Raw genomic sequence first — 25,158 nt, 5'->3', positions numbered from 1 at the left:
CCCAGTTTGAGCACCTTTTAACATGCTTTTTGGCCATATTGATTGTGTCTTTTGTGAAGTGATTGTTCAAAACCTTTTTTCTACTTTTTTGATTGTTTTTCCTTTACTGATTTTAAAAGTACAGTACAACGTCTATAAATTGACCACCCAAGGGACTGTAACAAACTGGTCAACATATGGAGGTGGTCAAATAAGGAAGTAGGCCTGCTGTACTGATACATACATGTAGAGCAAGTCTGGCCTGTGAAAATTAGATCAACTTAAGGAAGTGGTCAGTGATGGAGCTTCTATTGTATTTTATATATTCTGGTATAATCCCTTTAAAAATTCATTATGTTGTCAATATTTTGTTGTCTCTGATTTGCTTTTTTTTTAAATTGGTGGTGCCCATTTTTTAATAGAAAATATAATTTATTCAAATTTATGAATGTATTTTATTTACATAAATAAAAGTATCCATCTTTTTTAAGGCTGCATAATATTTCATGGTATACATATACCTCCTTATTGGAGGATCTATCCAACACTGCCAAAGGAGTGTTAAAATCTCCAACTGTTATGGAGCTGGAGGAAATCAAGTGGCTCATGTCTGTTAGAGTTTCTCTTATAAATTGAGGCTCATTTTGGTTGGGTGCATAAATATTAATAATTTAAATCTCATCATATTGAGTCTTACCCTTAACAAATAGAAAGTGACCATTGTTATCCTTCCTTACTTTTGTTGGTTTAAAGCCTATTGTATCTGCATATAGAATTGCAACACCTGCTTTTTTGATTTCCATTTACCTGAAATATAGACGACGATCCTTTCACCCTGAGTCTATATTTATCTTTGTAGGTAAGATGAGATTCCTATATGCAGCAGATATCTGACCTGAGTTTTTGCATACAGTCAGCCAAGCTGTGCCTCTTTAGAGGACAGTTTAAGCCATTCACATTAATGGAGAACATTGATAAGCCTGGTAAAATTTTGGGTATCGAGTTTTTCGAAAGTCCAGTGGACATTTTTAATCCTTTTGCCACTGTGGAAGTTGGAGTTTGATCAAAAGTTTCTGAGTGAGTTTACTTTTGTGGTAGAGGATTGGGCTGGTCATTATGGAGGATAGGTCTGAAAATATCCTGAAGAGCTGGTTTGGTTATGGCAAATTTCTTCAACATGTGAATGTCATTAAAGTATTTCATTTCTCCATCATAAATAAAACCCAGTTTTAGGTGGATACAGGATTCTGGGTTGAAAATTATTTAGTTTTAGGAGATTAAAAGTCGATAGCCACCCTCCAGCTTTATTCTCTTCTAAACCTTTGCTTTTCTTCTTTATCGCAGCTCAATTTTATGCTCTGCTTATTTATTACTTATTACTTATTATTATTTATTATTACTTATTTATTACTTATTCTTTTCCCTGTTTTCCAGTTCTCAGCATATGCCATGAGCATTTACCAACTGTGTTGATAAGCTGGGAATGATGATATATTTCTTTTTTTTTCTTTCCTTTTTTTGTTTGAGACAGAGTCTCACTGTGTCACCCTTGGTAGAGTGCTATGGCATCACAGCTCACAGCAACCTCTTGGGCTTAAGCAATTCTCTTGCCTCAGTCTCTGAAGTAACTGGGACTACAGGCACCCACCACAGCGCCAAGCTATTTTTTGGTTGCAGTTGTCATTGTTGTTTACAGGCCTGGGCTGGGCTCGAACCTGCCAGCTTTGGTGCATGTGGCCAGTGCCCTACTCACTGAGCTACGGACGCTGAGCCAGATACTTCTTTTCCTTTCTTTTGGTTCATGCCTACTTGTTGGCTCTCCACAGTAGTCATCTCTGACTTGTATGAGATAGTCTATTGTATTATGGACAAATATATTCAGATGCCTACTTACATTTATTTTAATCTAAAAAAAAAGAAGTTTATTATGTAGATTGACAATATAAATTTGTGATTTCTAAATAAAATGTTTTCCCAGAATGGAAGAGTGATCAAATATGTTGAATGCTCCTAGTTCTATAGGACTTAGTTTAAGGTTGCTGTGAGCTGTGGTGATGCCACAGTACTGTATGACGGCAATAGTGTGAGACTCTGTTTAAAAAAAAAAAAAAAAAAAAGAATTCTGGCGGACCCATATACCAAGGGTGGCGGGTACAAACCTGGCCCCAGCTAAACTGCAACCAAAAAAATAGCCGGTGTTGTGGCGGAAGCCTGTAGTCCCAGCTGCTCGGGAGGCTGAGGCCAGAGAATCGCCTAAGCCCAAGAGCTGGAAGTTGCTGTGAGCTGTGATGCCATAGCACTCTACCTAGGGTGATAAAGTGAGACTCTGTCGCTACAAAAAAAAAAAAAAAAGAATTCAAATCTTTACCTCCTCAATGAAATCCACCAAATATTTAGGATACCCCTAATTCTACAGGACTTGAGAATTATAATTACTCAATAATTTCTTCCCTCAATACGTCTATAACTTTCTTTTTCGCTCTCTCTTTTTTTTTTTTTTCTCCAGACTAGGTCTCACTTTATCGCCTGGACTGGAGTGCAGTGATGTCATCATAACTCACTGTAACCTCAAATTCCTCGGCTCAAACAATTCTTTTACTTTGGCCTCCTGAGTAGCTAGACTATAGGGATTCACTACGATGCCTAGCTCTTCTTTCTTCTCTATCTTTCCTTTCTTCCTTTCTCCTTTCCCTTCCCTTCTGTTCCCTCCCCTCTCTTTCCTTCCTTTCCTTCCATTCTTTCCCCTCCCCTCCCCTTCCTCTTCCTTCCCCTTTCCTTCCTTCCTTTCCCTCCCCTCCCCTTTTCTTCCTTCTTTTCCTTCCTTTTCTCCCTTCCCTTCCCTTTCCTTCCCTTCCCTTCTTTTTCACTTTTCTTCTCCCTTCCTCTCTCCCTTCCTCCCTTACTTCCTTCCCCCCTTCCTTTCTTCTCTTCCCTTCCTTCCCTCCCTTCCTTCATTCCTTCCTTTCTTTCTCATAGAGATAAGGTCTTCTTCTTGCTCAGGCTGGTCTTAAACTCCAGGCCTCAAGTAATTCTCTTGTCTTGGCATCCTAAAGTGCTAGTGGTTCTATAACTCTGTGTCTTATCAGAGCCCCAAATGACACTCTCACATGTGTTAATTGTTGTTCCTTTAACTATGCATGTTAGCTATATCCATTCTTATGCTGTTGCCCAGGTTCATGAATGAAACTCTAGTACTAAGAATTCGCATCTTAGCCGGTCCTAGTGGCTCACACCTATAATCCTAGCACTGTGGGAGGCTGAGACGGGCAGATTGCTTCATCTCAGGAATTCAAGACCAGCCTGAGCAAGAGCAATACCCCATCTCTTCTAAATATTAAAAAAATATATATATATGCTGGGCATAGTGGTGCATGCCTGTAATCTCAGCTCATAAGGCCAAGGCAAGAGGATCACTGGAGCCCAAGAATTTAAGGTTGCTGTGAGCTGTGATCATGCCACAGTACTATATGAGGGCAATAGTGTGAGACTCAGTCACACAAAAAAAGCAAAAACTAAAGAATTTAAATCTTTACCTCCTCAGTGAAACCCACCTAAATAGTAGGAATAGAATTTTTCTCTCCCTTTATAACTTTGCATATCTTTTTACATAGTACCTATAACATCTTTTCATGGTTATGTGTTTATATATTCTCATTTGTTTATTGGATTATATCTTCCTTGAAAATAGTAACTTTTTTTTTTTATTGTTCGGGATTCATTGAGGGTACAATAAGCCAGGTTACACTGATTGCAATTATTAGGTAAAGTCCCTCTTGCAATCATATCTTGCCCCCATAAAGTGTGACACACACCAAGGCCCCATCCCCCTCTCTCCGTCCCTCTTTCTGCTTCCCCCCCATACCCTTCATTGTCATTAATTGTCCTCATATCAAAATTGAGTACATAGGATTCATGCTTCTCCATTCTTGTGATGCTTTACTAAGAATAATGTCTTCCACTTCCATCCAGGTTAATACGAAGGATGTAAAGTCTCCATTTTTTTTAATAGCTGAATAGTATTCCATGGTATACATATACCACAGCTTGTTAATCCATTCCTGGGTTGGTGGGCATTTAGGCTGTTTCCACATTTTGGCGATTGTAAATTGAGCTGCAATAAACAGTCTCTAGTACAAGTGTCCTTATGATAAAAGGATTTTTTTTCTTCTGGGCAGATGCCCAGTAATGGGATTGCAGGATCAAATGGGAGGTCTAGCTTGAGTGCTTTGAGGTTTCTCCATACTTCCTTCCAGAAAGGTTGTACTAGTTTGCAATCCCACCAGAGTGTAAAAGTGTTCCCTTCTCTCCACATCCACGCCAGCATCTGCAGTTTTGAGATTTTCTGATGTGGGCCATTCTCCCTGGGGTTAGATGATATCTCAGGGTTGTTTTGATTTGCATTTCTCTAATATATAGAGATGATGAACATTTTTTAATGTGTTTGTTAGCCATTGATCTGTCATCTTTAGAGAAAGTTCTATTTATGTCTCTTGCCCATTGATATATGGGATTGTTGGCTTTTTTCATGTGGATTAATTTGAGTTCTCTATAGATCCTAGTTAACAAGCTTTTGTCTGATTGAAAATATGCAAATATCCTTTCCCATTGTGTAGGTTGTCTCTTTGCTTTGGTTATTGTCTCCTTAGCTGTACAGAAGCTTTTCAGTTTGATGAAGTCCCATTTGTTTATTTTTGTTGTTGTTGCAATTGCCATGGCAGTCTTCTTCATGAAGTCTTTCCCCAGGCCAATATCTTCCAGTGTTTGTCCTATGCTTTCTTGGAGGATTTTTATTGTTTCATGCCTTAAATTTAAGTCCTTTATCCATCTTGAATCAATTTTTGTGAGTGGGGAAAGGTGTGAGTCCAGTTTCAGTCTTTTACATGTAGACATCCAGTTCTCCCAACACCATTTATTGAATAGGGAGTCTTTGCCCCAAGGTATGTTCTTGTTTGGTTTATCGAAGATTAGGTTGTTGTAAGATGTTAGTTTCATTTCTTGGTTTTCAATTCGATTCCAAGTGTCTATGTCTCTGCTTTTGTGCCAGTACCATGCTGTCTTGACCACTATGGCTTTGTAGTACAAACTAAAATCTGGTATGCTGATGCCCCCAGCTTTATTTTTATTACTAAGAACTGCCTTAGCTATACGGGGTTTTTTCCAGTTCCATACAAAACGCAGAATCATTTTTTCCAAATCTTGAAAGTACGATGTTGGTATTTTGATAGGAATGGCATTGAATACGTAGATTGCTTTGGGAAGTATACACACTTTAACAATGTTGATTCTTCCCATCCATGAGCATGGTATGTTCTTCCATTTGTTAATATCCTCTGCTATTTCCTTTCTGAGGATTTCATAGTTTTCTTTATAGAGGTCCTTCACCTCCTTCGTTAGGTATATTCCTAGGTATTTCATTTTCTTTGAAACTATGGTGAAGGGAGTTGTGTCCTTAATTAGCTTCTCATCTTGACTGTTATTGGTGTACACAAAGGCTACTGACTTGTGGACATTGATTTTATATCCTGAAACATTACTGTATTTTTTGATGACTTCTAGGAGTCTTGTGGTTGAGTCTTTGGGGTTCTCTAAGTATAAGATCATGTCATCAGCAAAGAGGGAGAGTTTGACCTCCTCTGCTCCCATTTGGATTCCCTTTATTTCCTTGTCTTGCCTAATTGTATTGGCTAGAACTTCTAGCACTATGTTGAATAGTAAAGGTGACAGAGGACAACCTTGTCTGGTTCCAGTTCTAAGAGGAAAAGCTTTGAGTTTTACTCCATTCAGTAAAATATTGGCTGTGGGTTTGTCATAGATAGCTTCAATCAGTTTTAGAAATGTGCCACCTATGCCTATACTCTTCAGTGTTCTAATTAGAAGAGGATGCTGGATTTTATCAAATGCTTTTTCTGCATCTATTGAGAGGATCATGTGATCTTTATTTTTGCCTCTGTTAATATGGTGGATAACGTTTATGGACTTACGTATGTTAAACCAGCCTTGCATCCCTGGGATGAAGCCTACTTGATCATGATGAATGACTTTTTTGATGATAAACTGTAATCTATTGGCTAGGATTTTGTTGAGAATGTTTCCATCTATATTCATGAGTGAGATTGGTCTGCAATTCTCCTTTTTGTTTGTGTCTTTTCCTGGTTTTGGTATCAGGGTGATGTTTGCTTCATAGAATGTGTTGGGGAAGATTCCTTCTTCCTCAATTTTTTGGAATGATTTCTGCAGTACAGGAATAAGCTCTTCCTTGAAGGTTTGATAGAATTCTGGAGTGAAGCTATCTGGACCAGGGCATTTTTTGGTTGGAAGCTTTTTTATTGTTTCTTTGTTCTTAGTGCTTGAAATTGGTGTGTTCAGGAGCTCTGTTTCTTCCTGGCTGAGTCTAGGGAGAGGGTGTGATTCCAAATATTGATCCATTTCCTTCACATTGTCAAATTTCTGGGCATAGAGTTTCTGGTAGTATTCAGAGATGATCTCTTGTATCTCTGTGGGATCAGTTGTTATTTCCCCTTTATCATTTCTGATTCAGGTTACTAGAGATTTTACTTTTCTATTCCTCCTTAGTCTGGCCAATGGTTTATCTATTTTAGTTATTTTTTCAAAAAACCAACTCCTTGTTTCGTTAATTTTCTGAATGATTCTTTTGTTTTCAATTTCATTGATCTCTGATTTGATTTTGGATATTTCTTTGCTTCTACTGAGTTTAGGCTTAGATTGTTCTTCTTTTTCCAATTCGCTAAGATCTCTTGTGAGATTGTTGATGTGCTCTCTTTCTGTTTTTCGAATGTAGGCATCTAAAGCGATGAATTTTCCTCTCAAAACTGCTTTTGCAGTATCCCACAGGTTTTGGTAGCTTGTGTCTTCATTGTTGTTATGCTCAAGGAAGTTCATGATTTCCTGTTTTATTTCTTCCTGCACCCATCTGTTATTCAACAGAAGATTGTTTAATTTCCATGCCTTTGGGTAGGGTCAAGCATTTTTGTTAGAGTTGAGTTCCACCTTTAGTGCCTTATGGTCTGAGAAGATACAAGGTAAAATTTCAATTCTTTTGATTCTGTTGATACTTGTTTTGTGTCCCAGGATATGATCAATTTTGGAGAATGTTCCATGGGGTGATAAGAAGAATGTATATTCTTTATCTTTGGGGTAGAGTGTTCTAAATGCGTCTATCAAGCACAGTTGTTCTAGGGTCTCATTTAAATCTCTTATATCTTTGTTCAATTTCTGTTTAGAGGATCTGTCCAGCTCTGTAAGAGGAGTGTTAAAGTCCCCTGTTATGATGGTATTATCAGATATCATATTGCTCAGACTGAGTAAGGTCTGTTTCAAGAATCTGGGAGCATTTAAATTGGGTGCATAGATATTTAGAATTGAAATGTCTTCTTGTTGTATTTTTCCCTTGACCAATATAAAGTGACCATCTTTTTCTTTTTTGACTTTAGTTGCTTTAAATCCACATGTATCTGAAAATAAGATCGCAACTCCTCTTTTCTTCTGAATTCCATTTGCCTGAAAAATTGTCTTCCAACCCTTGACTCAGAGCTTTAATTTGTCTTTTGAAGCCAGGTGTGTTTCTTGCAGACAGCAAATGGATGGCTTGTGTTTTTTAATCCAGTCAGCCACTCTATGTCTCTTCAGTGGGGAATTCAAGCCATTAACATTTATTGAGATAATTGATAAGTGTGGTAGTATTACAGTCGTCTTATTTTCTGAGAGTCCATTGCTTAGTTTTATCTTTTGCATCAGTGTGGAGGTTAGGTTCTGTCCTTTAATTTCTGAGTTCTTACTTTGCCGCTGATCCGTTGTACTAGTCAGTGTGCAGAACAGGTTGAAGTATTTCCTGTAGAGCTGGTCTTGTGGCGAATTTCCTCAATGTTTGTATATCCGTAAATGATTTGATTTCTCTGTCAATTTTTAAGCTTAGCTTAGCAGTGTACAGAATTCTGGGCTGGAAATTGTTCTGTTTAAGTAGATTAAAGGTAGATGACCATTGTCTTCTTGCTTGGAAAGTTTCATTAGAGAAGTCTGCAGTCACTCTGATGGATTTGCCCCTGTAGGTCAACTGGTGCTTACTCCTGGCAGCTTGCAGAATCTTTTCTTTTGTCTTGACTTTGGACAGGTTCATCACAATGTGTCTTGGAGAAGCTCAATTAGAGTTAAGGCAACCTGGGGTCCGATATCCCTCTAAAAGCAGTGTGTCAGAATCTTTGGTGATATTTGGGAAATTTTCTTTTATAATATTCTCTAGTATGGCTTCCATTCCTCTGGGGCATTCTTCTTCCCCTTCTGGGATTCCTATAACTCATATGTTGGAACGCTTCATAAAGTCCCATAATTCTGACAGTGAACGTTCTGCTTTCTCTCTCTTCTTTTCTGCCTCTTTTACTATCTTGAGTTATCTCAAGAACTTTGTCTTCTACCTCTGAAATTCTTTCTTCTGCATGGTCTAACCTGTTGCTGATACTTTGCATTGCATCTTTAAGTTCCCGAATTGACTGTTTCAGTTCCTTCAGCTCTGCTATATCCTGTTTATATTCTTCATATCGTTCATCTCTTATTTGATTCTGCTTTTGGATTTCCTTTTGGTTATTTTCCACTTTATTAGCAGTTTCCTTCATTGTTTCCATCATTTCTTTCATTGTTTTCAACATGTGTATTCTAAATTCCCTTTCTGTCATTCCTAACATTTCTCTATAGGTGGAATCCTCTGCAGTAGCTACCTCATGGTCCCTTGGCAGGGTTGTTCTGGACTGGTTCTTCATGTTGCCTGGAGTTTTCTGCTGATTCTTCCTCATGAGTGATTTCTTTTATCTGTTTCCTTGCCCTAATTTTCCTTTCACTTCCTCTTGCTCTTTAAGTTCTCGTGCCTGTGGACTAAGGGTTACAGGACCAGAAGGGTGAGAAGGTTGAAGAGCAAAAATGGGATGAAAGAAAGGAGGACCGAGTGATAAGAAAAAAAAAGAAAAATAGAGAAAGGAGAGGTGGTGGGTAAAAGGAATATTGACAAAAAGAAGAGAGGCACAGAAAGAGGGAGACAGAGCAATATTGGTGTACAGTAGGGTACTTTGACACAACCTTAAAAAAAACCCACCTTCTGGGGGTGCCCAGTTGGTGGTTCCCTTGTGGTTAGCAGCTCTTTGCTAACCTGATCAGACACAGTACCCCACCTCCACCAAGTAGAGAGGAAAGACAAAAATGCTATAAATCAAACCAAAACAAGCAAACAGAGAACTTTACGGGATAAAATTGGGTGAAAAACCAAATAATAGTGGTAGAAACACTAGCAAAAATGAAGTTCTAGTTATTGAAGAAGGCAGCAATGGGAAATTAAACTAGAAAAATTGAGAAAGAAAAAGGATCTGTATGGAAAAGGTTGAAATTAAAAAACAAAACAACATCAACAACAGCAAAATAAAAAAAACAAACCAAGAAAAAAACATAAAAAACACAACCGAAAACAAAGCAGTATGTATATGTTATTTAATACTGTCTGGGCAACACGTGGGCTTCTGGGGTATGAGATGTTAATCACAGTTCCGATACGACTGGAGGCTGCTGATTTCTCAAACCCCAGCAGGTAGACACCCTAATTCTCTCTTCAGCCCACTTAAAAGGCACTTTGAACTTGTAAACTTGCTGAGCAGAAGCTTTCCCAGGAAAGTGCTTGTCGCTGGAATCACTGCTGAAGTGGCTATCCACTTACCCAGTGTGCCAAAACTGGTCTCACTCTGCCCCTGAGGGTTAGGGCTGCAAGGCGGCTCAGACCCCACCCTTAGGCTACTTGGTCGCTGGGTTACCAGCTCCCACCCAATTCTAGCTCTGCGACCCTGAGGGTGGAGCTTGGCGGGGCAGATCGCTCACAATGGCTCCCTGTGACCCACCGCCAAACACTATTAGCTCTGTCTGGCTCAGCCGCTCAGACTGGGGCCCTAGACAACGGCCAAAGTTCTCCGCACTCCCGCTCAGGCTCTCTCCAAGGCAGTTCAACTGAGTGCCAAGTCCAAAGACACCAAAACAGTTCACAGGTAAGGCCTTTCTGGTTTGCAGTCTTGCTGCTACTGAACTTACAGTCGCGGGCCGATTTAGACGGATTGAACACATGCGACCACTTGCTGTTTTTCCACTGTTTTAGTCCTCCTCTTGGGGTCCAGAGGGTCCTCTCGCTGACTCCCTGTATCCTCACAGGGGTGATGATAGACGGATCCCACCAGCCAGAGATGCCTGGAGTCCTATCTCCCCAGACTCACGGTGCCCAGATGCAGGGAAGCTGTTACTCGGCCACCATCTTGCTCCGCCTTCCAATAGTAACTTTTTTGTCTTCAAATTCCCCCAAAGTAGGAGAGTTCTTTGTGGTATATAAGCACATAACAGGTCACTAATGATTTATCACAGAGTTGGGGAATATCTGTTACAATTTCTCCTGTTCCAGCCAAGAACTATGCAAAAGTAGACAACCCATAACACATTTCCTGATTAACTCTGAATTTTGAACTTTGTAATGATTCTTATACACCCTTGCCATTCTTATGCACCTTCTAATTTTGATAACTCAAAATTTCAATGCAAATGTGCTGTTTCAGGGACCCTTATCATTTGAAGATGTGATTGTGGGCTTCACTCAAGCGGAGTGGCAGCACCTAGACCCTGCTCAGAGGACCCTGTACAAGGATGTGATGCTGGAGAACTACAGCCACCTTGTCTCAGTGGGTAGGTAGCAACTTCTTTCCTTGTAGATTCCCAGTATGCATATCTTTTTTTAGTTGCTAAAACCTGTGGAAGTTTTGTTGAGTTTAGTGATAGTTAAGATTGATATTCAGAATGTTAAACAAAAGAACTGTTGGGGCACTATAAAAAAGAATGTTATCTTACTTTTTCAATGAAAGATTGAAGTTAGCTCCTGAAACTTCATTTTCTGCCTTCTTCAGAGACCTTGAATTCCATTAGTGTTACTCAATTTCCATGTCATATCCTATTCACAGGGTGTTGTATCCCTAAACCAGAAGTGATATTCAAGTTAGAACAAGGAGAACAGCCATGGATATTACAGGAAGAGCCCCCAAACCAGAGCTACCCAGGTGAGTATTCATGCATTGAAAAGGCGGACACCAGGTTGGCTGATATGAATTCTTCTTATTCTCAAGTGTTTGTTCATGTGTTCATTTCTTCATTGTAAACATACTGAGCACCCACTGTGTGTCGCTCAAGGTTTAGGTGTCGGAAATAGAGAAATAGAATAAATATTGTCCCTGACCTCATGGAGTTTATGTTTGGATGGGGATAGATTTATAAGAAACAAAAAATGACAATATCATACACACATGCACATGTAATGTGCCAAGTGGTCATATAAAATAGCAAGGAAGTTTTGTTTCTTTTTGTTGTCTTTTTGGGTTTTTTTTTTTTTTTGAGACAGAGTTTCACTTTGTCACCCTCAGTAGAGTGCCCATGGTATTATAGCTCACAGCAACCTCAAACTCTTGGGCTCAAGTGATCCCTTTGCCTCAGCCTCCCAAGTAGCTGGGACTACAGGCGCCTTCCACAACAACCAGCTATTTTTAGAGATGGGGTCTTGCTCTGGATCAGGCTAGTCTCAAACTCATGAGATAAGGTAATGTTATCTTATCTATCTATCACTATCACTCCTCAGCCACTCAGAATGCTAGGATTACAAGTGTGAGCCACTGCGCCCAGCCCTGGTTGGTGTTCTTGAGGACACACATACATTGGTGTGCACATTGGTGTTGCAGAGGTGGTAAAAGCACAGATTATATAGTCACGGGAGCTATAATGAGGACTGTGGTTTTATTCTGAATAAAATGAGGAACCTTTGGTATGGATTGACTTAATAAGCAACATATGGTGGTTTGTCCTTTAAACTGATCTCTCTGGCTGCTAGGCAAAGAAAATACTATTAGGGACAGAAGTGTGAAAGCAGGAACATCAGTCAGAGTATTTCAAGGTATGAAAAGCAATGTAGCTTACACTTGGCCAGAAGTGGTGGAGACCATTAAAAATAGTTGGCTTCTGGATATATTTTGAAAGTAGGACCTGTAAGATTTCCTACTGAGTTGGATAAGGAATATGAAAAAAGAAAGGTGTCAGGAGTGACTTCAAAGATTTCATCTATAGCAGTTGGATAACTGGGTACCAGTTTTCAAGATATGAAAACTATGGGAAGAAATAGTTTAGGGTAATTGTTAGCAATTTTGTTTGCACAATCCAGATTTCAGGTTATTATAATATATGCAAGTTTACATGTGAACAAACATTTGAATAGATAGACTGGTAGTTCAAGGGGAAGTCCATGTTGGAGATATTAATTCAGGAAGTATTAGTATGGTAGTATTTACAGTTTTGTATTTAGTATTTGAAGCTAAGGTATAAGCTGGATGTTGTAGCTCTGGGAGGCTGAGGCAGGAGAATCTCTTGAGCTCAGGAATTTGAGAACACCCTGAGCAAGACTGAGATTCTGCCTTTACTAAAAACAGAAAAATTAGGTGTGGTGGTGGGCTTAGGAGGCTGAGGTAGAAGAAGGATTGCTATAGCACTCTAGCCTGGGGCAACAGAGTAGACTGTGTCTGAAAAAAAAAAAAGTCTAAAGCTGAGAAATTACACAACTTCTCTTTAGGTTTTTGGGATAGGAATACACATATCTGAGATGTCTAAAGGCTTTCCCTTCGGACATTACCTTTCAGAAGTCATGAAAGTGGCCGGACATGGTGGCTCTCACCTGTAATCTCAGCAATGGGAGGCCAAGGTGGGTGGATTGCCTGAGCTCACGAGTTCAAGATCAGCCTGAGCAATAGTGAGACCCTGTCTCTAAAAAATAACTGAGCATTGTGGCAGGCGCCTGTAATCCTAGCTACTTGAGAGGCTGAGGCAAGACACTCTCCTAAGCCCAAGAGTTTGAGGTTGCTGTGAGCTATGATGCCACAGCATTCTTGCAAGGGTGACAAAGTGGGACTCTGTCTCAAAAAAAAAAAAAAAAAGTCATTAAAGTGATAAGACTCAGCAAAGGAAAAAGAAAAAGTAGTTTGGGGATTAGGGGATACAAAGAGAATGTGGTATCCTGTAGCCAAGTGCAGACACTTTCAAGAAGAAAGTGAACCTCTTCGAGGAAGGATGTGTAGAGTAGGCATTTTCTCTCTCTCTCCCTATAAATCTTTCAGAAGCCAAAAGGAAAATGAGCAACACAAACTCTATCTTATGACCCTTGAGGATATCTGAAATCCCAAATCAATGCAAGTGGAAAAGCTCTAAGAATCACTGAAAAATTTAAGAGGGGTGTATGTGCCAGCAGCATAAGTAGAAAATAAAAACATTTCTGATACTCAGAGGAACTTGCAAAATACTTTTGAGAGACAAAGCCCTTACTGTTAGGTGTGAAGCCTAATTCTCTCTGTAGAATAACATCAGTGTAGTGCACAGGATAGCTGGAGCTCCTTTGGATGCTGTTCTGTGAAGCAGAGGTAGTAGATTAAGTGTAGAAACAGTTACATTTTTAGTGATACTCTGTTTCTATCACAGTACAAGAAGCAAGAAACTTTTTGTTTGCATAAAAAAACTTCACAGACACCTATGTATGTGGAAACAAACTTACATGCTATTTTAGCTGATATTCCTAAAACATAGAATTTAAAGTAAAACTTAGTAACAATTGGTCAGAATGTGCATACCTGCTATAGAAGTACGGAAATGGGGAGTAAGACGGTTAGGAAGAAGGGAAAATATAAGGTGATGATGACCTCACTAGCCATAGTTCTGTAATAAACACATCTGATTGCTCAGTTTAGCAGGATATCTTCAGAGAGGTTTAATGTAAACTACCGTGTCTCAGAACAGCCTTTTAGAAAGGTGAAGGTAATGTTATATATCTGCTGCCTTCTCATTCCTCTTTCACATTAGACAAAGACTGTTCTGTAGAGTTGTAATTCCTTTACATTGCTAGATTGCATACGTTTGTCTATGCCACTGCAGAGGAAGCCAGAGCTTCCGAGACTCTAGTCCAGCTACTTGGGTGCCCCAGTTTGTCTATTATGTAAATATACGATTGATGTTTCTTTTTTTTTTTTTTTCTTTTTTCTTTTTTGTGACAGACTCTCCCTTGGTTACCCTTTTGTTACAAGCTGTGGCATCATAGCTCACAGCAACCTTCTGGGCTTAAGTAATTCTCTTGCCTCAGCCTCCCAAGTAGCTGGGAGTACAGGCACCTGCCACAATGCCCAGCTATTTTTAAAAATGTGATCTTGCTCTGGCTCAGGCTGGCCTCAAACCTCTGAGCTCAGGCCTCCCAAGTGCTGGGATTACAGGCATGAGCCACTGCGCCCAGCTCATAATTTCTAAATTTGTAGCTGCAACAGTGCCAACCCCAGTGACCTGGCTTCAGAGTAAGCCATTGCTAAGGCTACTCTGGCCAGAAAGGAAGGCAGAACTGGGTTGGTGCATACTAAACATGAGTTTAGTACATGTGCAAAACACTTCATAGGGAGCATTCCTGTTAGCCTGAGATCTGGCTCTACCCAAGTGAAACTCATGCGGTGAGCTCATTCCTTAAAAAACTCATATTCTTTGAAGCTGAGTAATCAACAAGGAACCAGCACAAAACACATACAAAGCTATTAAAAGGAAAAAAGGATGAAAAAAATCAGGAAAAAAATAATAGATGAAGAAATGTCAACTGATCAAAGTAGTCATAAAGTAGATAAATAATGAGACCAAATATTAAACCATTAATTTTAAAAGGAGAACTAATTGAATTTATAGCCTGTATGATACAAGAGTTCCAGCAAGGCTCAACACCCATAGCATAGTGGTTACGGCCACATGCACCAATGGACTAGGCCAGCTAAACAACAATGACAACTGCAACAAAAAAATAGCTGGGTGTGGTGGCAGGCATCTGTAGTTCCAGCTACTTGGGAGCCTGAGGCAAGAGAATCGCTTAAGCCCAAGAGTTTGAGGTTGCTGTGAGGTAGGACGCCATGGCACTCTACCAAGGGTGACATAGTGAGATTCTGTCTCAAAAAAAAAAAAAAAAGAGTTCAAGGAAGTTGTTAAGAAAATAGTATTGGTTTTTGGGGGGTTTTTTGCAGTTTGGCCAGGGCCAGGTTCGAACCTGCCACCCTCGGCATATGGGGCCAGCGCCCTGCCCACTGAGCCACAGGTGCTGTCCAATAGTGTTGTTGTTTTAATTCATTTAGTAAAAAGAACTGTGGAATGTCAAACTCAGAAAAGAATTGGAAGAGAAAATAAAAATTACAATAATGAAAGCAAATCTGGAAGAATTTCAAAGAATAGGTATTACAGAACTTACATCCAGAAGGAGATGAGGAAAATGAGCAAACAGAAACTGAACTAAATAAAACTTGAAGATTGCATAAAGATGATAGTATAAAATATAATTTCACATATATTCTATATATACAGTTCATTTCCCTAAGTGGGAAATCTGAGATATAGAACAAATATTTAAAATATTTCAAGAATACTTTATTGGGGGGGAAAAGTGGTACAATTGAATCTATATAAAGACAAACAATCTCTTAGGAAGATGAACCCAAAATGATCATGATACATTCTGGTGAAGTTACTAGATTTCAAAAACAAAAGAATTATCTTGACAGCCAGTTAACATAAGAAAAAAGTTGTGCTAATCTCAAGCTTTTCTAAAACAAAGTTTGCTGCTAAAATTATTAGAGAATTTTCTACAAAATCCTTGAAGAGTCAAATTAAGAATTTTACACAAAATTAGAGACTGAGGGTTTAATAAGAAAAAAGCAAACATAATTCGAATAGTCTAGAATCTGGGCTCTTGTCCACAGGAGCTTCTGTTAGAGGATGAATGTCAGTTAACCAAGATGTAACAAAAAAGCATGATAAAAAGATTGGTGGTGGGTGGAGGGCTCTGAATTTAACTGAGGATCTAACTCTAAAGCAATTATGGGATTAGGTAGCAGGAGAAAATGTACTTTGTTTATTTTATTTTATTTTTTATTTATTTATTTTTTTTGCAGTTTTTGGCTGGGGCTGGGTTTGAACCCGCCACCTCTGGCATATGGGGCCGGCGCCCTACTCCTTTGAGCCACAGGCGCTGCCCTGTTTGTTTATTTTTTGAGACAGAATGAGACTGTCTCTGTGGATAGAAGTGCTGTGATGTCATAGCTCATAGCAACCTCAAATACTTGAGCTCAAGCAATTCGATTGTCTCAGCCTCCTGAGTAGCTGGGACTACAGCTGCCCACCATGCCTGGCTAGTTTTTCTATTTTTACTAGAGGGACAAGTCTTGCTGTTGCTCAGCCTTGTCTCTGAAAACTTGTGAGTTCAAAGGATCCACCTGCCTCAGCCTCCCGAGTGGTAGGATTAGGATTCACAGGTGTGAGCCACCACACCAGGCCAAGAGAATATGTTGTTGAAAACCTTAGTAACACAGAAAGGCTGTATTTACTTTGATTAAGGGGAGGCTAAACACAAGTGGAAGGAATGGCGATTTACTTGTACAGTGAATTCTATTAAGACGCAAAAGTTTGCATTCTTAAGACACACTATTCTATACAAAATAGTGCATTAAAAATTCAGGGCCAATGGGAAAATGAGGTCAGAGTACACAACCTTCATCAATGAAGTATAGTATTGAAGTCTTCAGGTATGATTTTGGATTTATTTATTTCTCTTTTTAGTCTATTGGTTTTTGCTTTATAAATTTTGAATTGTTATTAAATGTATAGTTATGTCTACTTGTTGAATTGACCCCTTTCTGACAGTGTAGTATCTGTCTTTATCCTTGATAACTTTGTTGTTTCTGAACTCTACTTTGATATTAATGTAGCTTCTCTAGTCACCTTTTAATGTTATGTATCTTTTTACATCTTTTTATTTTAGCCTATTTAAAGTGAGTTTCTTTTAGATAGTATAGGATTGGGTATTTAACTTTTTAATTGTTTTGGTCATTTTCATTTAATATGATTTTTTTTTCACAATTTTTAATTTATTTCATTTCACTTTTTTTTTTTTTTTTGGTGATTTTTGGCCAGGGCTGGGTTTGAACCCGCCACCTCTGGCATATGGGACTGGCGCCCTACTCCTTGAGCCACAGGCGCCGCCCTATTTAATATGATTTTTTAATGTTTGGATTCAAATTTATTATTTTCCTCCTTATTTTCTGTTTGCTCATCTGTTCTTTTTCTTCTTTTCATTCTTTTCCACTCTTGGGTCTCACTCTGTTGCTCAGGCTAGAATGCAGCTCACTGCAACGTCAAACTCCTGTGCTCAAGTGATCTTCCTCCCAAGTAGCGGACTACAAACATGTGCCATCAAGCCTCGCTGATTTTTGTATTTTTAGTAGAGATGGAGATGGGATTTTGCTCTTGTTCAGGCTGGTCTTAAACTCCTGACATCAAGTGATCCTCCCACCTCAGGCTCCCAAAGTGTTAGGATTACAGGTGTGAGCCACTGTATCTTTTTCTCTCTTTTGGATTGAGAATTTTTTTTATCTTTACTAAACTCTTATTAGTAATAAAAGTTGAGCATCCGTAATTTGAAAATCCAAAATCAGAAATGTTCTAAAACTAGAAACTTTTTCAGCACCAACATGACATCACGAGTGGAAAATTCCACATCGACCTCATGTGATGAGACACAAAGAGCAGGCATACGGCACACCTATTTTTTGGTGTCCCCTATGGATGAGTAAGGAAGAAGGAATGTCTAAATGGTTGTGCAGGTTATTGAATACCATGTTAAAATTTTTAGAACTAAAAATAAGTTGTCAAAATTCTGAAAAATGGATTAACTAGTAGTAGTTTAGACACAGCTAAAGAAACATTACTTTGCTGTAAAATACCAAATAAATCACACAGGCCAGTAGAAGGTGATAGGAAAAGTGAAATAGGACAATAAATTAAGAGATGTAGGAGATAGCATTGAGAAGATGTAACATGAATTATTACAATACCAGGAGAAGTAGAAGTAATGCAGAAGCAATATTTGAAGCATTACTAGCTTAGAATTTCCCGAAAATAATGCAATAAGACCACATATGTGGGACACAAAACACATAACAAGCAGGATAAATAAAAATAATTATTTACCTAAACATATGCTGAAGAACACTGGATTTTAACAGACAGAAAATCAGGTCACCTATTAAGGAGTGAGAAATTACTGGATACTTCTAAATTAAAGGAATAATAACTGTCAATCTACAATTATGAACCTAGCAAACTAAATTTTTTTTTTTTTGAGATAGAGTCTCACTTTGTCTCCCTTGGTAGAGTGCTGTGGCATCATAGCTCACAGCAACCTCAAATTTTGGGGCTCAAGCGATTCACTTGCCTCAGCCTCCCAAGTAGCTGAGACTGCAGGCATCTGCCACAATGCCTGACTGTTTTTAGAGACAGGGTTTCACTCTTGCTCAGGCTAGTCTCACTTGTGAGCTCAGCAGTCCACCTGCCTCAGCCTCCCAGAGTGCTAGGATTACAGGCGGGTTCCACCACGCCCAGCCATAAACTAATTTTTTTTTTCTTTTTTTTTTTTATTGTTGGGGATTCATTGAGGGTACAATAAGCCAGGTTACACTGATTGCAGTTGTTAGGTAAAGTCATAAACTAATTTTTTAAGAATGAGAGTTGTCTGAGTGAAACAAAGCCAAATAGTGAAGATAGTAAAACATACTTTATTCAATAGGGGAGAAGTTTTAGTAAAACTGAGTTCAACCTCAAGTACAGCCAAGACAGTAGATATTTATAGCCAACAAGCAGAGTAAAAGACTCAGTGGATAGAAACTACTCAGAGGAGATACCAGGAGTGTGGGGGATTCCTACTAAATTGGCCTAACAGGATTGTGACTAACAGCACATCAAGGCATAGTATATGAGGATCCTGATCAGATATTAAGGATGATCAAATATCAAGGATAGGAGGATTCTCACTAAACTGATTCAGCAAGATTATTGCTAAAATGAGGCTTGGCATTTATGGACATGGGATGTCGAGGCCTAGGTGAGAAGAGGGCTCAGAGGAACTTAACTGAAGTGTAGTCGAAGAGAGAGTTTTTGAATGTGTCATGAAAATTGGATTGATCCTAAAATAAATTATAAAAACTATACCTTGTACAAAATTTCCTTAGTAAAATTCTAATGGAGATATTATACTACAAGTAGAAAGTAAATGAATCCCAGTAGATGCTTGAGATGAGAATACTGGTAAGATTAAGAAATTAGGAACCATATACGTAAATCTAAACAATGTTTATATAAAATAATAATGATGCTTGATTTATAGGACTAAAACAGACACTGTTATGTATTAATAATTATATATAAATGAGAAGAGGGATGATCAAATTGTGTTCCAAAATCATTGTTTGGAAGGAGATTTGAGATACTGACTCACTTTAGATTTTTTTTTTATTCAATGCAATTTTTAATAGCTGTATAATATTAATCGTGTGATTATTCCAAGAATTATTCAGCCAGTTTCCAGTTTATTTCCATTTTTCTTTACTATGTTGAATAATGCTCTAGTAAACTTTCACCAGATACTTTTTTTTGCATATTCCTGATTATTTCCTATAAGTAGAATTTCTCTTTTTAAGTTTTTTTTTTAATTTATTTTTTTATTGTTAAATCATAGCTGTGTACATTAGAGCAATCAAGGGGTACAATGTGCTGGTTTCATGTACAATCTGAAATATTCTCATCAAACTGGTCATCGTAGCCTTTATGGCATTTTCTTAGTTACTGTATGTAGGCATTTGTATTCTGCATTTAGTAAGTTTTGCCTGTACCCATTCTAAGATGCACTGTAGGTAGGTATGGCCCCACCCATTACCCTCCCTCCACCATGACCTCTCCTCTCTCTTCCCTATCCTTGGCCCTTTCCTCATAGTCTTTTGCTATAGTTGGGATATAGCCTTCATGCGAAAGCTATAATTTAGCTTCATAGTAGAGCTGAGTACATTGGATACTTTTTCTTCCATTCCTGGGATACTTTGCTAAGAAGAATATGTTCCCACTCCATCCATGTAAACATGAAAGAGGCAAAGTCTCCATCTTTCTTTAAGGCTGCATAATATTACATGGTATACATGTACCACAATTTGCTAGTCCATTCATGGGTTGATGGGCACTTGGGTTTCTTCCATGACGTAGCAATTATGAATTGGGCTGCAATAAACATTCTGGCACAGATGTCTTTGTTATATTGTACAATATATATATTGTATATATATTGTATAATATATATTATATTTTTATAATATATAATATTTTATTTTTGTTTATATTGTACAATATATATTGTATATATATTGTATATATACAATATTGTGTATATATTGTATATATATTGTATAATATATATAATAATATTATATTTTTGGTGTTTTGGGTGTAAACTTAGTAAAGGAATTAAATGATCGAACGGCAGGTCTATTTTTAGGTCTCTATTCTCCAAACATTCTTCCAGAATGAACGTATTAGTGTGCATTCCCACCAGAAGTGTAGAAATGTGCCCTGTTCTCCACATCCACACCAACATCTCTGGTTTTGGGATTTTGTTATGTGGGCTACTTTTACTGGGGTTAGGTGATATCTCAAAGTAGTTTTGATTTGCATTTCTCTGATGATTAAGGATGATGAGCTTTTTTTTATGTGTTTGTAGATCGTGCATCTGTCTTCTTTGGAGAAGTTTCTCTTCAAGTCCCTAGCCCACCCTGAGGTGGGGTCACGTGTTCTTTTCTTGCTAATACGTTTGAGTTCTCTGTGGATTCTGGTTATTAAACCTTTATCAGAGGTATAACCTGCAAATATTTTCTCCCATTCTGAGGGTTGTCTGCTTGCTTTACTTACTATGTCCTTGGTTGTGCAGAAGCTTTTTAGTTTGATCAGGTCCCAGTAGTGTATTTTTGATACTGCTTCAAATGCCTGGGGAGTCCTTCTCATAAAATATTCACCCAGGCTGATTCCTTCAAGAGTTTTCCCTGCACTTTCTTCAAGTATTTTTATAGTTTCATGTCTTAAGTTTAAATCTTTTATCCAGGGAGAGTCTATCTTAGTTAATGGTGAAAGGTGTGGGTCCAGTTTCGGTCTTTTACAGATTGCCAGCCAGTTTACCCAGCACCATTTGTTAAATAGGGAATCTTTTCCCCACTGAATGTTTTTAATTGGCTTGTCAAAGAGCAAATAACATTAAGTAGCTGGATTCATCTCTTGGTTCTCTATTCTGTTCCAGACATCTGCTTCTCTATTTTTGTGCCAGTACCATGCTGTTTTGATCACTATCGATTTATAGTACAGTCTCAGGTCTGGTAGCGTGATTCCTCCTGCTTTGTTTTTATGGCTGAGTAATGTTTTGGCTATTCGAGGTTTTTTTCTGATTCCATATAAAACGAAGTATTATTTTTTCAAGATCTTTAAAATATGACAATGGAGCTTTAATAGGAATTGCATTAAAATTCTATATTGCTTTGGGTAGTATGGACATTTTAACAATGTTGATTCTTCCCAGCCATGAGCATGGTATGTTTTTCCATCCGTTAACATCTTCAGCTATTTCTTTTCTTAAAGTTTCATAGTTCTCTTTGTAGAGATCTTTCACATCCTTTGTTAGGTATACTCCCAAATATTTCATCTTCTTTGGCACTATTGTGAAAGGAATAGAGTCCTTAACTGTTTTTTCAGCTTGGTTATTGTTGGTATATATAAAGGCTACAGATTTATGGGTGTTGATTTTGTAGCCTGAGACATTGCTGTATTCCTTGATCACTTCTAAAAGTTTTGTAGGAGAATCCCTAGTGTTTTCCAGATATACGATCATATCATGTACAAAGAGTGAAAGTTTGATCTCTCTGACCCTATGTGGATACCCTTGATCGCCTTTTCTTCCCTAATTGCAATGGCTAAAACTTCTATTACAATGTTAAAGAGCAATGGAGACAATGGCAACCTTGCCTGGTTCCTGATCTAAGTGGAAATGATTCCAATTTAACTCCATTCAATATGATATTGGCTGTGGGTTTGCTGTAGATGGTCTCTGTTAGTTTAAGAAATGTCCCTTCCATACCAATTTTCTGAAGTGTTCTGATCATGAAGGGATGCTGGATATTATCAAAAGCTTTTTCTGCATCAATTAAAAGAATCATATGGTCCTTATTTTTTAGTTTGTTTATGTGCTGAATTACATTTACAGATTTACGTATATTGAACCAGCCTTGAGACCCTAGGATAAATCCCACTTGGTCATGGTGTATATTTTTTTTGATGTGTTGTCGGATTCTGTTTGTTTGGATCTTATTGAGTATTTTAGCATCAATATTCATTAGTGATATTGGTCTATAATTTTCTTTTCTTGTTGGGTCTTTCCCTGGTTTGGGGATCAGGGTGATGTTTGCTTCGTAGAATGTGTTGGGTAATATTCCTTCTTTTTCTATATTTTGGAAGAGGTTTAGTAATATAGGTACTAGTTCTTCTTTAAAGGTTTGGTAGAATTCTGACGTAAAGCCATCTGGTCCTGGGCTTTTCTTTTTAGGGAGATTTTGTATAGTTGATGCTATTTCAGAACTTGATATAGGCCTGTTCAACATTTCCACTTCATTCTGGCTAAGTCTTGGTAGGTGGCGTACTTCCAGGTATTGGTCGATTTCTTTCATATTTTCATATTTCTGAGAGTAGAGTTTCTTGTAGTATTCGTTAAGGATTTTTTGAATTTCTGAGGGGTCTGTTGTTATTTCATCATTACCATTTCTGATTGATGAAATTAGAGATTTTACTCTTATTTTCCTGGTTAGGTTGGCCAAAGGTTTATCTATTTTATTGATCTTTTAAAAAAACCAACTTTTGGATTTATTGATCTGTTGTATAATTCTTTTGTTTTCAATTTCATTTAGTTCTGCTCTGATTTTGGTTATTTCTTTTCTTCTCCTGGGTTTGGGGTTGGAGTGTTCTTCCTTCTCCAGTTGCTTGAGATATCCCATTAAGTCATTAACTTCCTCTCTTTCCGTTTTCTTGAGGAAGGCTTGCAGTGCTATAAATTTCCCTCTTAGGACTGCCTTTGCAGTATCCCAGAGGTTCTGGTAATTCGTGTCTTGATTGTTCCAAAAATTTGGTGATTTCCTTCTTAATCTCGTCTAACACCCATCTATCCTTCAGCATAAGGTTGTTTAGCTTCCATGTTTTTGTATGGGTATGCAGGTTCCTGTTCTTTTTGAGTTCAACTTTTATTCCATGGTGGTCTGAGAAGATGCGAGGAATAATTTCTATTTTTTTAAATTTGCTAAGGTTAGATTTGTGGCCTAGGATGTGGTCGATTTTGGAGTATGTTCCGTGGGCTGATGAGAAGAGTGTGTATTCAGTTTTGTTGGGATGAAATGTTCTGTAGATGTCTGTTAAGTCCAGATGTTGAATGGTTGAGTTTAAATCTAAAATTCCTTTGTTTAGCTTATTTTTGGAGGATCTATCCAGCACTGCTAAAGGGGTGTTAAAATCTCCAACTACTATGGAAGTGGAGGAAATAGAGTTGCTAATGTCTGTTAGAGTTTCTCTTATAAATTGAGGTGCATTCTGGTTGGGTGCATAAATATTAATAATTGAGATCTCATCATATTGAGTATTACCTTTAACAAATATGAACTATCCATCCTTATCCTTAATTATTTTCATTGGTTTAAAGCCAATTGTGTCTGCGAACAGGATTGCAACACCTGCTTTTTTCTGCTTTCCGTTTGCCTGGAATATAGATGACCATCCCTTCACCTTGAGTCTATATTTGTCTTTTAATATAAGATGCGATTCTTGTATCCAGCAGATATCTGGCTTGAGTTTTTGTATCCAGTCAGCCAAGCTGTGCCTCTTTAGAGGACAGTTTAGACCATTCACATTAATTGAGAATATTGATAAGTCTTTCGAGAGTCCGGTGGACATTTTTAATCCTTTTGCGACTGTGGAAGTTGGAATTTGATCAAAATTTTCTGGGTGGGTTTACTTTTGTGGTAGAGGATTACACTGGTCTTTATGGAGGATTGGTCTCAGAATATCCTGGAGAGCTGGTTTAGTTATGGCAAATTTCTTTCTTTCTTTTTTTTTTTTTTTGTAGAGACAGAGTCTCACTGTACTGCCCTCGGGTAGAGTGCCATGGCATCACACGGCTCACAGCAACCTCTAACTCTTGGGCTTACATGATTCTCTTGCCTAAGCCTCCCAAGCAGCTGGGACTACAGGCGCCCGCCACAACACCCGGCTATTTTTTTGTTGCAGTTTGGCCGGGGCTGGGTTTGAACCCGCCACCCTCGGCATATGGGGCTGGCGCCCTACTCACTGAGCCACAGGCACCACCCTAGTTATGGCAAATTTCTTCAACATGTGAGTGTCATTGAAGTATTTCTCCGTCATAAGTGAAACTCAGTTTAGCTGGGTACAGGATCCTGTGTTGAAAGTTATTTTGTTTTAGGAGATTAAAAGTCGATGACCATCCTTTTCTAGCTTGAAAGGTTTCAGCAGAGAGATCTGCAGTTATTCTGATATTCTTCCCCTTGTAGGTAATGGTTTTCTTTCGTCTGGCAGCTTTCAGAATTTTCTCCTTCATATTAACTTTAGTGAAATTGGTTATGATGTGTCTGGGGGATGTCTTATTTCGGTTGAGTCGTGCTGGAGTTCTGAAACTGTCTGCTATCTGAATTTCAGAATCTCTTGGCATGTCTGGAAAGTTCTCCTTCATAATCCCATGGAGAAGAGACTCTGTGCCTTGTGAAGCCACTTTGTCACTTTCAGGGATCCCTATTAGACGAATATTGGATTTCTTCTAATTATACCAGAGCTCTCTGAGAGAGTGATCTGTTTTTGCCCTCCATTTCTTTTCCTCTTTGAGAGTTTTGGAGCATTCGAAAGCTTTGTCTTCAATGTCAGAAATCCTTTCTTCTGCTTGCTCCATTCTGTTACTGAGGGATTCGACTGTGTTTCTCAAATCTTTGAGGGCTGCAACTTCTTGTCTCAATGTGTCAAAATCTTTGGTCTTTTGGTCTTTGAATTTGTTGAATTCTTGAGATATCTTTTGGGTTACTGCTTAGAGTTCTCATTTGATCTTATTTGCTATCCAGATTCTGAATTCAATTTCTGACATCTCAGCTATTTGTTTGTGCATGGGATCTTGTGCTGTGTCTGCCCCCATTGATCCCTGGG

At 38.3% G+C, this 25,158-nt stretch overlaps 1 protein-coding gene across 4 annotated transcripts in view; it reads left to right on the top strand.

Moving 5' to 3' along the window:
- LOC128582429 (zinc finger protein 260-like) overlaps positions 1–25,158 on the top strand; it is a 43,837-nt gene that overhangs the window by 10,654 nt on the left and 8,025 nt on the right. For 2 of the 4 annotated variants that reach the window (XM_053586349.1, XM_053586348.1), the window contains exons 4-5: positions 10,569–10,695; positions 10,968–11,063. In XM_053586349.1, the coding sequence (XP_053442324.1) occupies positions 10,569–10,695; positions 10,968–11,063 (223 nt within the window). Of the gene's footprint in view, positions 1–10,030; positions 10,696–10,967; positions 11,064–25,158 lie in introns of those variants that run through there. The other 2 variants (XM_053586350.1, XM_053586347.1) reach the window with 2 other exon arrangements.

Source organism: Nycticebus coucang, chromosome 3 (assembly GCF_027406575.1).
Source record: "Nycticebus coucang isolate mNycCou1 chromosome 3, mNycCou1.pri, whole genome shotgun sequence".
Lineage (NCBI taxonomy): Eukaryota > Metazoa > Chordata > Mammalia > Primates > Lorisidae > Nycticebus > Nycticebus coucang.
The sequence above is the reverse complement of the archived record's forward strand: the minus strand, read 5'-3'. Positions and strand labels throughout refer to the sequence as shown.